This window comes from Stigmatopora nigra, chromosome 20 (genome assembly GCF_051989575.1).
Source record: "Stigmatopora nigra isolate UIUO_SnigA chromosome 20, RoL_Snig_1.1, whole genome shotgun sequence".
Lineage (NCBI taxonomy): Eukaryota > Metazoa > Chordata > Actinopteri > Syngnathiformes > Syngnathidae > Stigmatopora > Stigmatopora nigra.
Window position 1 is genome coordinate 7343970 of NC_135527.1, and position 18471 is coordinate 7362440.

General features: G+C 39.9%; 1 protein-coding gene across 2 annotated transcripts in view; it reads left to right on the plus strand.

Annotated features, from left to right (window-relative positions):
• The window catches only part of efnb3b (ephrin-B3b), a 46753-nt gene that overhangs the window by 28060 nt on the left and 222 nt on the right, over window positions 1-18471 (plus strand). Inside the window, exons 3-5 of one of the 2 annotated variants that reach the window (XM_077742284.1) lie at window positions 10772-10864; window positions 14698-14757; window positions 16600-18471. The exon at window positions 16600-18471 is cut by the window's right edge and continues 222 nt beyond it. In XM_077742284.1, coding sequence (XP_077598410.1) covers window positions 10772-10864; window positions 14698-14757; window positions 16600-17036 — 590 coding nt within the window. In that variant the 3' untranslated portion in view covers window positions 17037-18471. The remainder of the gene's footprint in view (window positions 1-10771; window positions 10865-14697; window positions 14758-16599) is intronic. The other variant, XM_077742285.1, reaches the window with a different exon arrangement.

Below are 18471 nucleotides of genomic sequence, written 5' to 3' on the forward strand. Positions count from 1 at the left end.
ATGATAAACCGCCCATAAACTCATTTAACTTTGCAGTAGCATGGATGAAAAGAGCCACGTCGTCTTCGGCGGTATTCAAAGAGTTAATATATGCAATTAGAAGCTAATTAGCGTGATTAATTCCGTCAGACTGGGGCCCAGCCTGGCCCCTATTCACTACTCTAATCCTTCACACTTACACACGTATGGAATAACACACAATCTTACTTGGAACGCCGCTTTTGTGCTGCCGGAAAAGTCGCAAGCCAACAAAAGGCTGTAAATAAAAGTAAGAATTGGGTGCGGCCTAATGAGCGAAAACAGTGCGCTAATTCATCCGCAGCGCCCCCCGTTGCTTTCTCGGAGGCGCTGCGAAGGGGGAGTCGCTAGTCCGATACTTTCTTCTCATTTTTTTTTGGCTTAAGACAAGCTTTACAATAGAGAATGGTCGCTCTGTTTTATGGTTTTAACCTTTATTTATTCCCGGAAAACCGTTATTTTGCTCAGTTTTGTCAATTTAAGATGATCTGGAGTTTTAATCAAGATTGAAGTCCAGTTTTTATTTGACTCTGCGGCGTCAAAGTCCAAAAAAAAGTGGAGTTTGTTATTCCGCGATGATTGATACACGTGTTCAAGAGCCAGTCGGCGTTGTTATCTTTGGCGGCGCTTTAGGAAACGTGTGACGAAGTGCAGCTCCTCCGACGATTTGATGAAGTTTGGATGAAATCAAACCACCTGGAAAGCAATTATCCGGTTGTTTATTCAGGCCCAGGACTGTATATAGATCATTTAATTTCCAATCACTTTAAAAGAAAGTTTTTTTTGAATGCCCCTACCCTTGCAATTCCCCCCAAATGAGCTGAAATGTATCAACCAATCAGAGGCAGATATCCGTGACCGGACGTTTGTTCGCTAGTCTTTTGGTCGCCGGTCAAATGTACATAGATATTAAACAGTACATAGATATTAAACAGTACTTGGATATTAAACAGTACTTGGATATTAAACAGTACTTGGATATTAAACAGTACTTGGATATTAAACAGTACTTGGATATTAAACAGTACTTGGATATTAAACAGTACTTGGATATTAAACAGTACTTGGATATTAAACAGTACTTGGATATTAAACAGTACTTGGATATTAAACAGTACTTGGATATTAAACAGTACTTGGATATTAAACAGTACTTAGACATTATTAATATCCAAGTACTGTTTAATATCCAAGTACTGTTTAATATCCAAGTACTGTTTAATATCCAAGTACTGTTTAATATCCAAGTACTGTTTAATATTCAAGTACTGTTTAATATCTAAGTAGGGTTTAATATCCAAGTACTGTTTAATATCCAAGTAGTGTTTAATATCCAAGTAGTGTTTAATATCCAAGTAGTGTTTAATATCCAAGTACTGTTTAATATCCAAGTACTGTTTAATATCCAAGTACTGTTTAATATCCAAGTACTGTTTAATATCCAAGTACTGTTTAATATCCAAGTACTGTTTAATATCCAAGTAGTGTTTAATTATTGAACAGTACTTGGATATTAAACAGTACTTGGATATTAAACAGTACTTGGATATTAAACAGTATTTGGATATTAAACTCTCTGTTATCTTTTGACTATCGACCAAAAGATGAGCGACCAAACGTGCGAGCACCCAGAAATCTTGTATCCGTCTCGTTTTGGAAGAGCGAACAAACGGGGCTTCCAAAAGAGCGGCGAGCAACCACTTGGGAGGCGTCCGATCCTCCGGGAGCGTGTGTGCTGTTTTTCACTTGACCTTCTTCAAGGCCTCACTCAGGTGGTCAAGTGATGAAATCTCACTTTTGCTTCGGGTAATTGCCAGGCTTGTTCACAAGGTCCCCTTTTGTAGCTCCCGCAAGATGCCTTCAGTTCTTGACATAGCCTCCATTTTGGCTCCATTTCAAAAAGCACTCAACATTTCTGTCCAAGAATTTGGCCATGACGATACAAGCTGTTCAAAAAAAACAAATGTTAGCTGTTCTCTGCAGAGGATCAAGAATCCCTTCATACCTGGAAGTCAATAGCAATTACCGTATTTTCACGACTATAAGGCGCACTTAAAAGTCTTAAATTTTCTCCAAAATAGACAATGCGCCTTATAATACAGTGCGCCTTGTAATACAGTGCGCCTTATAACAAAGTGCGCCTTGTAATATAGTGCGCCTTATAACACAGTGCGCCTTATAACACAGTGCGCCCTATAACACAGTGCGCCTTATAATACAGTGCGCCCTATAATTCAGGGCGCCTTATAATACAGTGCGCCTTATAATACAGTGTGCCTTATAGTACAGTGCGCCTTATAGTACAGTGCGCCTTATATATGGAAAAAATGTCATTCAATGAGGGTGCGCCTTATAATACAGTGCGCCTTATATATGGAAAAATGTCATTCATTGAGGGTGTGCCTTATAATACAGTGCGCCTTATAATACAGTGCGCCTCATAATACAGTGCAGCTCATAATACAGTGCGCCTTATGATACAGTGCGCCTTATGATACAGTGCGCCTTCTAATACAGTGCACCTTCTAATACAGTGCGCCTTATAATACAGTGCGCCTTATAACACAGTGCGCCTTATATATGGAAAAATGTCATTCATTGAGGGTGCGCCTTATAATACAGTGCGCCTTATAATACAGTGCACCTTATAATAGAGTGCGCCTTATTTATGGAAAAATGTCATTCATTGAGGGTGCGCCTTATAATACAGTGCACCTTATAACACAGTGCGCCTTATATATGGAAAAATGTCATTCGTTAAGGGTGCGCCTTATAATGCGGTGCGCCTTATAATGCGGTGCGCCTTATAGTCGTGAAAATACGGTAACCATATAACATTAAGTTCTAGACACCTTAAAAGCAAAAAAAACCCTGAAAAATACCAGATATTATTAAATACACAACACGAAGCAGCCTGAAGAGCTCAACAAACACAACTGTCATCACACCGTATTTTTTTCGTTGACTGTTTCGCATACAGTCGAGATAGTCCATAATTGCAGTTGCCTTCCGCTTGTTGCCCGTCATCCTGCCCTTCATATTCCGCCTTCCTTCCTTCTTCTTTCCACTTTCTTTCTCTCCAATCTTTCCCCGCAGCGGTATGCAGGCACACATGTCAAGATGCATTATTTCGGCTGACTGCTTCTCATGTATGTGTGTGCGTACGTACTTACACGTGCTTTTTCCCCCCTTTCGGAAACAATAATAACGCCTAGCGAGGGGGTGGTCGACCAAGGGATAGCAGAACGGACTGTTGGAGATTAGCAAAACACCTCAGAATCGAACCGTGTACACTACAACGACGTGACCGTGCGTATGTTCCATACATTTCGCAAAAGTGGGAAGCTCTGGTGTCCAATCTGGACTGGTTTTTGCAATAAATTGATGAAATGTAAAGCTTGGGGGTGGGTTTTTTATGACGGTGTTTTTGCTATGGAGTCTGTTACGCAGGGATAACCTTTCACGTCGGTGCCGGATCGCATAAGTAAACAGCAGATGTTGCTTCGGGAGGGCTGAAATGACTCCGGTGGTCTTCACGTTTGCGGGTTTTTGTGAGTTTTACAATGTAATGTAAAGCTGTAACGTATAACGTATACCCCTACTACAAAACTACAGTCACCTTCACTTTTAAGTAGTCTTACTATGTATAGGTTGTCACAAGAATATTAATTATAACACAAAAAAGTATGATGATATTTAGCTGTTTAACTACATAGTGTGTACACATTTTTTTGTACATCCAACAATCATAACTCAAAAATTTGACACTAAATAATCCTCCCAAGCCTCGTTAGAAAGCCATAAACTCACAAAAGTCAAAGATACTGCAGTAAAACTGAGTTTCCGTTGACGTTACTGCCAAAAATTACTATAAAAATCCATGTTTTGATAATATACTACAATTATTTTGATCTATATTAAAGCTAAAAACACATCCTATGTACTGCACTTCATACTTTTCCCAATTTTATTGCTATACAATAGTCCACTGGTGTCAAAGTGGAGGCCCGGGGGCCAAATCTGGCCCGACGCATCATTTTGTGCGGCCCGGGAAAGTAAATCATCAAATTTCTGTTTTAGGATCAAATTAAAATAAAAAATATAGATGTATATTAAATTGCCTGATTTTCCCCCTTTTAAATCAATAATTGCAATTTTTATCCATTTTTTCGTTGTTTTTAGTGCAAAAATGTTCTTGTAAAATCTAAAAACATATTTAAAAAAAGCTCAAATAAATATGGTTTTGTTTCAGTAAAAAACAGAATATTCAGGGATTTTAATCCAATTCTTTTAATTAATTTAAACATAAATGCAAACAATCTTTCGTGATATACCGTTATTACGCGGGGGAAAAAGGGGTAGGCGGTGACACCCAACTCCAGGACCCGTATACACCGTCACTTGTCAGACTGTCACCACCACCCGCGTACGCTGTGACATTGTCTGTCATTGCTAGCTCACAGCGTTGGCGTCAAACCCGCGGATGGTGCTCCAACCCAAACGGGATGAGGAACCTTTGAGCAGAAACCCCCGCTGATCCCATTTTGCATTTCATGGAGAACCCTCAGAAAAACAATCCCAATATTTGGAGCACATGGTGGCGGCGCTGGGAAATAACGACGTATCCAGGTGAAGGACAAAAATTAAACTTCTTGGGAAGTGGGTCGTCGGCCCGAAGGGAGAAACGATCTGTGACGGGCATCTGGAGGGAATGCGGGTGGGAAAATGGGGGGTGGTTTTCTAAATGAAGGCTACACAGACAGATTGAGTACGTTGCTTAACGTGATTTTAATTTGCTGGAGTTAGGGGAGGGGCTAAGGATATGTGGGTGTGGATTAATTCGGCAATAGGTGTGGTCATGGTCTGTCAAATTGGAACGCAAAACAGCGCTTGACATGGACGCTTTTGGTAATGCATTTAAATGGTGGTAGACTTTGGACTAGAGCAATTGGTTCGTGGGCAGTTTTTGATAGAATATTTAGATTTTTTTTTTTTATAAATGGATTAAAAGAACTGGATTAAAAGCCCTGAATATTCTGTTTTTTTATAGATGTAAAACAATGTTTGTTTTAGCATTTTTTAAAATATATTTTTAGGTTTTACTAAATGATTTTTGAACTAAAAACAACGAAAATATGGATTCAAAATTAGCAATTATCAATTTAAAAGTGGGAAAATCAGGAAATTTAATATACATCTATACTCTTCATTTTAATTTCATCCTAAAACAGAAAGTCAGCACTCATGATTTACTTTCCCAGACCGCACAAAATGATTCAGCGAACCAGAATTGGCCCCCGGACCACCACTTTGACACCTGTGGCTTAAATCCTGCAGAGTTAGAAAGAGTGGATTCTTAAAACAGCAGGGAAGGAAGAAGAGCTTAACCCATTTCGTGTAGACCTCTATTTTTTTCGGCTGGAATCTGGAATGCGCCATGTACAATCGTCAACGGGGGTCGTCCCGGTCGGAGGTCGACAAAATGGACATTTAAAATGCACGCCGTTCCGTAGACTGCGAGGCGCGTACACTCTCAAGAATGCCCTCGCCGCCCCCCCCCCCCCGGGACGGGAGCGCTGACCCAGTTGAGACGAACATCGCTTGTGCATGTCCTACATGGCTGCCACTTAAAGTGACGTTACGTCATAACAGTCAGACATTCACTTTAAGTCGTTATTTTGCTTGTGAGCTGTAATTCAATTGAAGGGAAAAATACTTCTGTTTTATTTAAAAGAAAAAAACTGTCAGTTTTTATATAGTATTTTTAAATATTTGACTTTTGCCAAAAACTTTTCCCTCTACCTTATATTTTTTTCACAATAAGATACTTACAAATGTTTTTGGTAGGTAAGCCATTATACTGAAACCTAAAGATCGTATTTTCTGGACTATAAGTCGCACTTTTTAGTTGTTGTTTGACTTGGTCTGTGACTTAAGTTTTATTATATTTTTTTAGCAAAACTAGCTAGCAGTGTTTGTGTGTTTAGGGCTACAGATATCCCCCAAAAGCCGTATTTTCTGGACTATAAGTTCCACTTTTTTGTGGTTTGACTTGGTCTGTGACTTATTATATTTTTTGCAAAAATCACTAGCAGCTTTTGTATTTTTAGGGCGACAGATATCCCCAAAAGCCGTATTTTCTGGACTATAAGTTACATTTTTATTCGTGTAGTTTGACTGGGTCTGTGACTTATGTATTATTATATTTTTAGCAAAACTAGCTAGCAGCTTTTGTGTTTTTAGGGCCACAGATATCCCCCAAAAACTGTCTTACTTTTGTCAGTTGTTCCTCATTTTACTAATACTTAACTAAAACTAAATTTTACTAAAACTTATACTTCAATGCGACATTTCCCTTCTAATTAGCATTCTTTTTCCTAATACAACTTATTGTCCAATGCGACTTATACTCCGCAAAATACTTGAATAATCCCAATGAGTTACACTGCCCCCTAGTGGCAGGCCTCTCCTAACCAAATCAATTTTAATTGACTCAACAAACACTTTAACAGCCGTAGGCGTTGCTAAGCACATTTATAACATATTGTTATTGAATCACATTAAAACATAACGTTGGCGGGATTATTAGATCATTTTTATTCACTATAATATCATTTTTTTGCTGATTTCCAAGCCTAACTCAAGCAGTACTTGATTCCCTGTCTTGATATCTTTCACAAGATGATCTCAGAAACATATTTCAAAACATCTGTGACCTTTTGCGCTCATACATGATACATTCTCTGCAGAGGGACACACAAACCGAAACCATGTTTTTGTCTGATTTAGTGGAAGATAAACAACAACATAGCTGGTTTTTGCATCTAAAACATGGCGTGTGAAATTGAGGAAAGGATTGCGTGACTTCTCTGTAGATTTTTCTTGCGTGTGTGCAAGCCATGTGACACATCACATGGCTTGCACACATGCAAACGTACTTTGTGGCTTTGTTGTCATGACTTTTGATTTTATGCTAAAACCAAGACACCCCTCAAACTGAAGGTCAAGTAAACGCCCCTTTTTTATCAATGAATTTTAATGACAGTCGCTCATTAGATTGTATTCCGTGACCTTTTCCCTACAACATGCGACACACACACACACTCATGAAAAAAGGCATGCATGCATGCAATTCACTCACCGTGAAACGGGGGCGCCGAAAAATCCCGGCAGGTTTTTGTCCCTTTTTGTGAAGCATTTGTGAATGGTCAACAACAATGTCTACACAGGGTCCTTTTTATCCAAAAAGAAGAACACACACACATTTTTAAGGCCATCCCAGTGGAAAGAGTCTTGTTTTGAAAAATTATAGAAGCACGGAATTGAATTTTTTGCAGGTCTAATAATGGAGAAAATGTCAGTATTATTTAAGGTAATAAAATCTGAGTGTAACTGACATATTCTAATATTTTGTATACAGAAATATATATACATTTCATAATTGAGACTATTTCCCCAAATATAACATGACCCTGAGTATAAGACGACACCCTCTTTTTCAACATTCAAATTTAAAATAATACTTTTTGAGCACCAAATAAGGCCCAAAGAAATAACATCCTATTTTTTTATATATGCCCAAAGAAATAACATACTTTTTTGAGATTTTCCCAAAGAAATAACATTCTTTTTTTCATATTCGCCCAGAAATAACATCCTTTTTTATATTTGCCCAAAGAAATACGTTTTTTTTTATATTTGCCGAAAGAAATAACAGTTTTTTTTAATATTCTCCCAAGGAAATAACATGATTTTTTCACATTTGCCCCAAAAAAATACCATACTTTTTTTGATTATTTACCTGCCCCAAGATGGCCGCCAACTACCCCCACCACCACCAAAAAAACCCCACCTTTCCCCCCCCTTCCAATGCCTGTTCTGTCTCAACCCAAATCCCCCATTTCCCCGCCAACTAATGTTTTCTGATGGATTCATTAATACTCGCAGTCGAGTTAAACCGCGTCAGCAGATTTATGAAAAAATGTCTCGACAGTTTCTTCATTCCGGGCGCCATGTTTTTCATCATTGTCATCACATGGTGCTCTGGAGAGAGAGCAAAACAAATTGAAATGGGAAAGCAACTGTAAATTCTAGTCGACCGAATACTCACGCAACAAAGTAACATGGTGGCTTGGAGGCAAGTGGACCCCAACGGGCTGAAGCCAGGAGGGACGGCGGACGGCCATTTTGGGTTAGAATCCGCCAACAACTGATCATCAAAATAAACACAAGTGACAGCCCTATTGTGAACATTGTTTTGTTGTTTTTTGAATTTAGTTGCAGAACGAAGAAGAGACTTATTCCCTTGGCCGTTTTAACGCGGGTTTTTTATGGTATTCGGGTGCGTGGCATGGCCCCCATCGCCCCCATCGCTGTTGATCATCGTCTCAATTACTCATCCCTCCCCCGTGGCCTTCCCTGTTTTCCCTTTTCATCTCGTCCCAAATCACAGCCACGGGCGGCCATCTTTTTGACTTTGAGGCGATGAGTCGTCAGTGACCAACACAAATATTCCAAGATGGCAGCCGCCAAACTTTGCTCTGTGTTTCATTTACTGTCAATTACGCATTGTGAAAGCGACATGACTTTATTCCACTTTTAAGACTAAATAACAATACTCACAAACGTATATATACATGTACTTGTACTTTAACCAATTGTACTTGCATGTACTTGTACTGCAAGCATTTGCACTTGCATGTATTTGTACTGCAACCAATTGTACTTGCATGTACTTGTACTGCAAGCATTTGCACTTGCATGTATTTGTACTGCAACCAATTGTACTTGCATGTATTTGTACTGCAACCAATTGTACTTGCATCTATTGATACTGCAACCAATTGTACTTGCATGTACTTATACTGCAAGTATTTGCACTTGCATGTACTTGTCCTGCAAGCATTTGCACTTGCATGTATTTGTACTGCAACCAATTGTACTTGCATGTATTTGTACTGCAACCAATTGTACTTGCATCTATTGATACTGCAACCAATTGTACTTGCATGTACTTATACTGCAAGTATTTGCACTTGCATGTACTTGTCCTGCAAGCATTTGAACTTGCATATACTTGTACTGCAAGTATTTGCACTTGCATGTACTTGTATTGCAACCAATTGTACTGTAATACAAGTACCTATATAGTATAGTATATTTTTGTCTACTTGAAGTACTTGCACCATCTGTTACCATCAGCATACTTCAAGAATGTGATCCTTAGTGTACTGATACCACTTGTACATGTACTTGCATGTACCTGTACTACAAATACTAAAAACAAAGTAAAAGTATTGCTATATCTCCTTATTTGAAGTGACCTTTTCTGGTAAAAAAAAAAGTGATAGTCTAGCAGTTTACTTAGCTCAACCCTGACCTAATGTCTTCCCATCATCACACGCCCCCTTGTCGCCATCCAGCAACACCTTGTCACAGCCAATCACGTCTCACGGTTCGCCATCCCCCGCACGGCCTCTTGGCTCACCTCGTTCGCCTCTCCGCCCGTCTTCTCCGCGTCAAAGGACATTCATCTCAAAACGCCGCAAAATGATTGGACGGCTTCGTTTAGCCGTCCTCGCCGATCAATTAACACCCGAATAAACCAGGGATTTCCACAAAAACTGGTCCCAAAAAGACCGGAAAACTATTCCGGAATTGCTTATGGCGTCAAAGTGCATTATCCTTTGAGTATATTTTGAACTATAAATGCACTCTTGTCATCTTATTTATGAAAGTACGCTTTAGGCGTTGACCCCGTCTCGCTTCTTTTCTGAACCACCTTCTGTTTTCACACCCTGAATTATGCAGAAATAGAAGCAAGGAAGTGTGAGAAGTAAAGTTAACACTTTTTCACACTACGTTTTCTCTCCCTGTTTCGTCCTGGTTGGACGCTTGGAATACCTGATTTTCCTTAGCAAATGTATGAAAAATGATCAAGAGTTAGTGTTTAAGTTGATGGGAATCATCACATGTTTTTGTTTATTAAAGGGGATGACAGTAAGTGCTTTGATTGGCAGTTAATGACCTGGAAACTTGTCAAATTTGGGTGGAAATACCACTTTTTTTACACCCTTTATTTCTCTTCACAGTGCCAAAATAGAGTCAATCTCAACATAGTGTTCTTTACCTTGACTTATGAGCATAATATATAGAACTTTATATTCTGTGGGTTGCTCAAAAGGCTCCAAAATGGCGGCTAATCCGTACTTGGCTGTAACGGTAACAACACTCGTCATTGTAGTGTCATTTAAAATACTTTTTCTTCTCATTTATATTTTATAGGACCAGGTAGACCAAAGTTTTTCAAGTTTAAATACCTTACCATGTGACCACAAAACTGAAAAAAGCGTCCCCATTTTAGGAGCCCAACCCGTATTTTTACCCCTATAAAGACATTCCTTTCTAAGGCTTTTTATAATAGAGGGCAATTACACCTCTTAAATCTCAATTTAAAGTAAAATTGCCAAGTCCAAAACCCGGTATTAATTCAGCCGTCGCCCGGTTCGAACCAAGCCGGCGGCGTTAATGGATGCCGGCGGCAGAGGAGCTTAAAATGAGGACTTATTAAAGTACTCGTTGGCTTTCTAGTTTGACATTTCAAAGTTTGGGAGCCTGGCTTTTTAAATTGCCGCTTCTGCAAATGTCACTTGTCGGACTCCTGGAATTGTTGACGATATGAGGAGAATTTATTGTTGGAAAATGAAATGACGTCTTGCTAACAATGCCATTTTGTTTTTTGTGTTTTTTGTAGCGACATCAGATGGTACTCGTCAAGGTCTGGATGGCATGAGGGGCGGAGTTTGTGCCACGCAGGGTATGAAGGTGGTCCTCAAAGTAGGGCAGAGTAAGTTATACTGATTTATGTTATTTTTTGCTTGTTTGTGTGTCATTTTTAACCAAAAAAATTGAGATATATTCATTTTTTGGGGGATTTTTGTCTTTCTTGTGGGCGGCTCCTGTTGCCGGGCGTATTAGAGCTTTTAAGTGGTGAGAACGGCGCACAAGTGTGGAATCGCTTTGCTCTAATGAGCCCCACTGCACGTTTTGAATGTTTTAACGCATTTTTCGGATTCGGAATCGCTAAAGAATGAATTGGAAATAGAGTAGAAGAAGAGGGAAAAAATGCAAGATGGCTTTTTGGGGGAGTTTTGTTTGGGTAGAGCTTAATTAAATATTAAATAGAGAATATTGTGTTAAGATAGGTGTGTTTTTTTGTAGTTTTGCGTAAAGTGCTGCCCTCTATAGGTATTGTTTTGACATGGTAGTGGTTTTTAAACTTGATATTCACAGAAAAACTGGTCAATCTGATGTCCAACTCAAGGTTCCGCTCGTTTTTGTCCTTCTAAATTCAAAATAACAAAATATATATCAGTTTAAACATGGCCGCTAGTATTGAATCATTTTTTAACCGAACTGAGCTATCATTTGATGTCAAAACACGATATCCAATACACAAAAAGACATTTTTTGACAATTCCCAACTCGTCTTTTTGTAAACACCAACATGACCTTGTAAAATACAGCGAGTACCAGTTTTATTGTGAAAAAACGAACAAGTGAAAATATATCTTTACATTGGCAGCCAATGAATTTTCCACTCTTCCACCGCGCCCCGGCGTTCCACGTCTGTGTTTAATTTCTTTGTCCAAGTCCTCCATCTGCTCTCCGATTTTTCTCTCCATCTTATCGCCGGTGTTAGCGAAAGGTCACGACCGTGTTGTTTGTCGTCTCCCCACGCGCACACACGGACGGCGTTTGGCGCGTGCTCACATTGACTTATTTCACTGCACATCTATCTCGACCGCTCGCTGTCACACTCGCTATCGATCGGAGCAGGTGCCTTCCCGCGTGGCGTTTGTTTCTGTTTTTTACGGGTTGTTTTTTTTAGAACGTGTACATGTCAGTTCATGTCCAGTAAAGCGACGTTCAGGCAGCTGAAAATGGGGAAGGCAATCTACACGGTTTTATATCATAATAGAAATATGCTGTATTTTTCTGACTATAACTCGCACCTGAGTATAAGTTGTGCTAGCCCAAGAATACAAAAAGAACGGAAAAAAACAATATATAATCTGCGCCAGGCCAAGAATACAAAATAAAGGGAAAAAACGATATATAAGTCGCACAGGAGTTTAAGTCTCACTAGCCCAAGAATACAAAATAAAGGGGAAAAATTAGATATAAGTTGCAGTGGAGTATAAGTTACACTAGCCCGAGAATACAAAATAAAGGGGGAAAAACGAGATATAAATCGCACTGGAGTATAAGTCGCACTGGAGTATAAGTCGCACTAGCCCAAGAATACAAAATAAAGGGGGAAAAAGCTATATATAAGTCGCCCTGTAGTATAAGTTGCACTGGAGTATAAGTCTCACTAGCCCAAGAATACAAAATAAAGGGGAAAATAAAATATATAAGTCGCACTAGGCCAAGAATACAAAATAAAGGAGAAAAAACGATATAAGTCGCAGTGGAGTATAAGTCGCACTAACCCAAGAATACAAAATAAAAGGGAAAAAACGATATATAAGTCGCACTAGGCCAAGTATACAAAATAAAAGGGGAAAAACGATATATAAGTCAAACTGGAGTATAAGTCTCGCTAGCCCAAGAATACAAAATCAAGGGTAAAAACGATATATAAGTCGCACTGGAGTACAAGTCACACTAGCCCAAGAATACAAAATAAAAGGGAAAAAAAACGATATATAAATTGCACTAGAGTATAAGTCGCAATGGAGTATAAGTCGCACTAGCTCAAGAATACAAAATAAAGGGGTAAAAAACTGTATATAAGTCGCACTGGAGTATAAGTTGCACTGGAGTATAAGTCGCACTAGCCCAAGAATACAAAATAAAGGGGAAAAACGATATATAAGTCGCACTGGAGTATAAGTCGCACTAGCCCAAGAATACAAAATAATGGGGTAAAAAACGGTATATAAGTCGCACTGGAGTATAAGTTGCATTTTGGGAAGGTTATTTTTTTTCAAATTTGATCAGAACCCAACACGAAACACATGCTAAATGGACTAAACGGACTAAATAGACATAGTCAGAGCCAAACTATGATAAAAAGCTTGACTTATAGTCCAGAAAATGCGGTAGTAGTATTGACATCCTTGGACTATTATACTTTTGTCTTCTTTACCATTCACTTTAAGTACTCCAGCGTGTTATTCTGTATTTGGTGATGTATTAAATTAGATAGAAATATTAGAAATGGGTAGACTGCATGTTGTACTAGACACAAGGTATTTCAAACAGTATTCCTCGCCATACTATTTAAATTCATCTCATGACCAAGATAGTATCAGCATGATCTATTAGTGTACTTGTTTGGCCAAGCATGCGCGTACATTTTAATCACCACGGTGACGGCCTGGGAGGCAGATGGGCTGATTTAGCGAGTGCGGGATTACAGCTGTGCCGGTCCGCTTGTTGAAAACACAGCTTTCCAACAGCCGCCTTTCCCAACCACGATAAATAAAAGGAAAGAATTCCGCCTTTTGTTTGGAGATTCTTTGAAATAATTCGAATCGTGTACAAATGACAAGGCGCTAATAAGAAGTGACAAATACGGCAGTACGTCTCCTAAAAGGGAAAGACAACACATTTATCATGTCCAGCCTAACAGATGGAATCAGTTTTAATAACGAAAATAAAATTAAACTTTTCCAGGAAGTGTAGCAGACGTTTTTTTTTTTTTAATTCTGCATGTTTTTATTGCTGGAAAATGATTTTTTCTTCTGTAATTGACCAAAAAATAGTGTTCCATAATTAAATAATGGTCATTTACCGTATTTTCTGGACTATAAGTCGCAGTTTTTTCAGTTTGGCTAGGCCTAAAAATGCTAAAGTGCATGTTATGTTGTTTTTTTTAGATTATATTTATCGGAAAACTGTTAAGTGAAAAGATTAGTGTTATTTTAACATATTTTTGCTGTCGGTTTTTAATTAAACAAAAAAATACCTATCCTAAAATGTCATTCGTACTTCAGTGCGACTTATACAGGGTGTCTAAAAGAATTTACTCACTTTTAGAATAAAATGTACTCACTTTTAGAATTAAATGTACTCACTTTTAGAATAAAATGTACTCTCTTTTAGAATAAAATGTACTCTCTTTTAGCATAAAATGTACTCAGTTTTAGAATAAAATGTACTCAGTTTTAGAATAAAATGTACTCTCTTTTAGAATAAAATGTACTCACTTTTAGAATAAAACGTACTCTCTTTTAGAATAAAATGTACTCACTTTTAGAATAAAATGTACTCACTTTTAGAATAAAATGTACTCACTTTTAGAATAAAATGTACTCACTTTTAGAATAAAATGTACTCTCTTTTAGAATAAAAGTACTCACTTTTAGAATAAAATGTACTCTCTTTTAGAATAAAATGTACTCTCTTTTAGCATAAAATGTACTCTCTTTTAGCATAAAATGTACTCACTTTTAGAATAAAATGTACTCTCTTTTAGAATAAAATGTACTCACTTTTAGAATGACCAGAAAACCTTTACTGAGTACATTTTATTCTAAAAGTGAGTACATTTTTTTGAGACACCCTGTGTATAGTTTTTTCCCGTCTTTCTTATGTATTTTTTTTTTTAGCTAATGCGACTTTTAGTCCGAAAAATGCGGTGTATACTAGGTGTTGTCTTTCCCTTTAAAGGTCCATACGGACTACCACCCAAGAAAGAACCAGCGGGTCGTTCTACCAACAGGAACTCAGGTAAGCGCCATTCGAACCGGAGACGTTCTACAAGACAAACGCGGGTAAAAAACGAAATATAAAAAAACAAGAATGAAAAACACCCGGAAGGGGGGGATGGGTTTAAAATCGGGTAGGCAGATGGAGGATGTGCATCGTGGCGACATCTGCGGATCTCTCTATTTAAATCCCAAGCTTCTTCTTCTTCTTCTTCATCCTCGCTCTCGGCCCCTTAGAGTTAAGTGGACGGCTAATAGCTACGCTGGGCAAAGTACTAAAAAAAAAAAGATGGATGGCGAAAGACGGAAGAAGGAGGAAGAAAAGACGGAGGCGAGACCGCCGGCAACGTTTGACAGAGTTATGACTGTCATTAGATGCTGTAGCTGTGGATGGGAGAGTGAGAAACTGGCAGGGAAGGTGGTAGTGGTGGTAGGGGGTGACGTAGCAGATGATAGGATTCAGCAACGTGCTTTGAAAAACAAGGCGGAGTCAATTAAGGGCGTAAGATTGCCAAAGAAGGTCGGCTATGATTAAGGCATGTGATTTTAATAGGGTTTTAGTCTTTTAGACTGAATTTAAAGGGATTAGAGCTTTTAATTTTGTTCCTGTGTTGACCTTTTATTTCAGACGCCTTTGAAATAAGGCATTATTGTCTGCCTGTGATCCGCTGAGTAGGAAAAAAAAGATAGATAGAAAGGAAAATAGGTTTAGAGGTGACGGAAGAAGGCTTTATAATGCACAGAACCAGTCAAAGGTGACAGTCATAATGGAGATAGAGAATGAAGGATGTCGCTTAATGGAGAGAGGAAGAAAGACGGGGCATTAGCACTTTGCCGTACGTACACCACCACCATGGGGTACGCGCTAGTACGAAATTGTGCGCTTGTGTATGTGTGAGCTCCGAGCAAGGTGGGTCATTACTGCTCCAATAAAGCTCAGACTGACAGGGGATGTGGGAGAAGAAAAATGGCCGTGCGTGCCAGGAATAACGTTCGCCATATCACCGGGGCTTTATCTGCCGGCGACGTGAGGTCTGGACCCGAAGCTGTCGTTCACCTGCCGCATACTAAGGGAAAATGTGGTGTTTTTTTTTGGAGGGGGAGGGATTAGGAAGGGTTGTTTTAACGGTGTGGTTTAGGGCTACAACAGTGCGGTTTTTAGTTGGTGGTGCAAAGTCAACATGGTTGTTGGGTTGTGTGATACCTTGATTATATGTTATGGGTTGGTTGGTATTCGGGTGTTATGGTGTTGAGAAATGGGCTTTTATTTTGACAGTTTTAGGAGTATAGTGGTAGGTGTTCTTAGCATAGGAATTGGTTTTGGGATTTTTGGAAGGGTTTTGTAACCTGAAATGTGGGTGTTTGTAAGCCAGGGGTGTCAGGATTGGCCATTTTAGATATAATTATAGTTATTTTTTTAATAAATGGATTAAAAGAATTGGATTAAAAGCCTTGAATATTCAGTTTTTTAATAGATTTAAACCAATGTTTATTTTAGCTTTTTTAAAATATATTTTTAGATTTTACAAAATGATTTTTGGACTAAAAACACAGAGAAAAGGGATTAAAAAATGACAATTATTGATTTAATAGGGGGAAATCAGGAAATTTAATATACATCTATACTCTTCATTTTAATTTGATCCTAAAACAGAAAGTAAGCATTCATTATTTACATTCTCGGGCCGCACAAGATGATCCGGGGGGCCAGATTTGGCCCCCGGGCTGCCACTTTAGCACCTATGTCATAAGCATCCATAAGCAGAGGTATTTCTGTATATTAATTCATCATTTTCTGCAAAGGGTCTCGAACCCAAAACCCTAAACATCTTTACCTTCTTGTCCCCCCCCCCCCCCCCCCTAGGAAACTCCACCCACTCGAGAGGACCCAACACCTTCGGGGGAGCCGACGGCGGCGGGGAAAACGGCCCGCTGCAGTCATCCAACATCGCCGTGATCGCCGGCGCCGCCGGGGGTTCGGCTTTCCTCCTACTGGTCACCGCCGTCATCTGCGTGGTGTGCTACCGGCGGCGGCACGCCAAACACTCGGACACCCACCACCCGCCGCTATCGCTGTCGTCACTCACCAGCCCCAAACGGGGCGGCGGCGGCGGTGGAGGCGGCATGGGCAGCTCCAACAACAACGGCTCCGAGCCTAGCGACATCATCATCCCCTTGAGGACCTCTGACTCCGCCTACTGCCCGCACTACGAGAAGGTGAGCGGCGACTACGGTCACCCCGTCTACATCGTGCAGGAAATGCCGCCACAAAGCCCGGCCAACATCTACTACAAAGTATGAAAACTGGACTCTGCACTCTCAGAACCCCTCTGAGCCCCGCCCCGGCTTGATGCTCCTCCCCCTCTGCCTTCTCACCCCGCCCCAATCCAACCCTCGCCATCCCACAATGCACCGAGAAGCAAGCCAACGTGGCTTTCGGACCAGAAAGCGGCGAAGGACTTTATCCGGAAACATTAACGTAAACCTGGACTAAGGCGGGGCCATTCAAATCGCCAAAACTACTCCCCCGACCATAGCGGAAGGGGGTCGTCGGCGAACGACCGGACCCGGGGCTTCGAGGAGTCGTCCCGCGCCGACACTCAGACTCTGTATATTTTAATAAAATGTGTATGCGTGGGTATGTGTGGGTGCGACTTGGGCGTGAATGTGCTCTTTAGAATTGTCTTAAAAAATACCAAAACACAAAATAGTGAGCGGATACACCACACAAAAATCCAACCAAGTGAGATTTTTCTATGGTTATCCACACTTATAGATGCTATATATAAATATCCAGTAAATAGATGTTTTTTTCTTTTACTTGCTATATTTTTTTGTTCTATTTTACCCAAAAACGCACCTGTTATTCCCATATTTGTTCTTCTCCATCATTCACAATTTCCCGTAGTACAATCAAAGCCTTTTGATATTCATTTAACCCCCGCCCCCTTGATTTTTTTCTTTCTACCAACAAGCCCCTCCCCTTTAACACCTGTTTCCAGGTGTTTGTATATTTTTAGAGCTTCTCGTTTAATGCCGTAGTGTTGAGGTTTTAGACTTCGTTCGTGGAAGTGTCGAGGTAGAGCCAACGATGATCGCTTACGTTTTGTCCAATTCCAAATGTTGAATTATTATTTTTGTTTTTTTTTACGTGGAAACATGCGGGGGTTAGGACAAGGACAAAAACAGCGCTTAGGACGGACCACCAGGACACAAAAAAAATGAAGTATCCCAACACAGCCTGGGCACCGAAACGTAATTTCCCGGAGTCGAACTCGCGCATCACGATGTCGCAAGCCGAATTACAGGAGGTACATTTCCTCTAGTGGCGTTCCATTACTTGTCTGTTTAATGACTGCCCCGCCCACGTCCACAGGTCCCTCCCCCTAATGGCGGGCGGCGACCCATTTGGAAGCGCTATTTGTTTACGTGCTTAGCAGTAAAATTGTTTTGTGTTACGCAAACATTTTGTGGCTTTTGTGTAAACGGGTTGACGCTGGCATACACACACACACACTCACAAAAACACACACCCGCGTTTTTTACCCGTGATCTTTCCTTAATTGTTTCGTATCGGTACCTGACGTCATCTACACTTTGTATTAAGATGTGTGCTTTGATTGTCACCTTTTTTCGTAGCCCGGCTTATATTTGACGGTGTTGAAAAAAAGTGGGCGGTGATATCGGGGTGGGAGGGGCCATAACATTGTTCTTTTTCAGCGCACTGTCTTTGTCT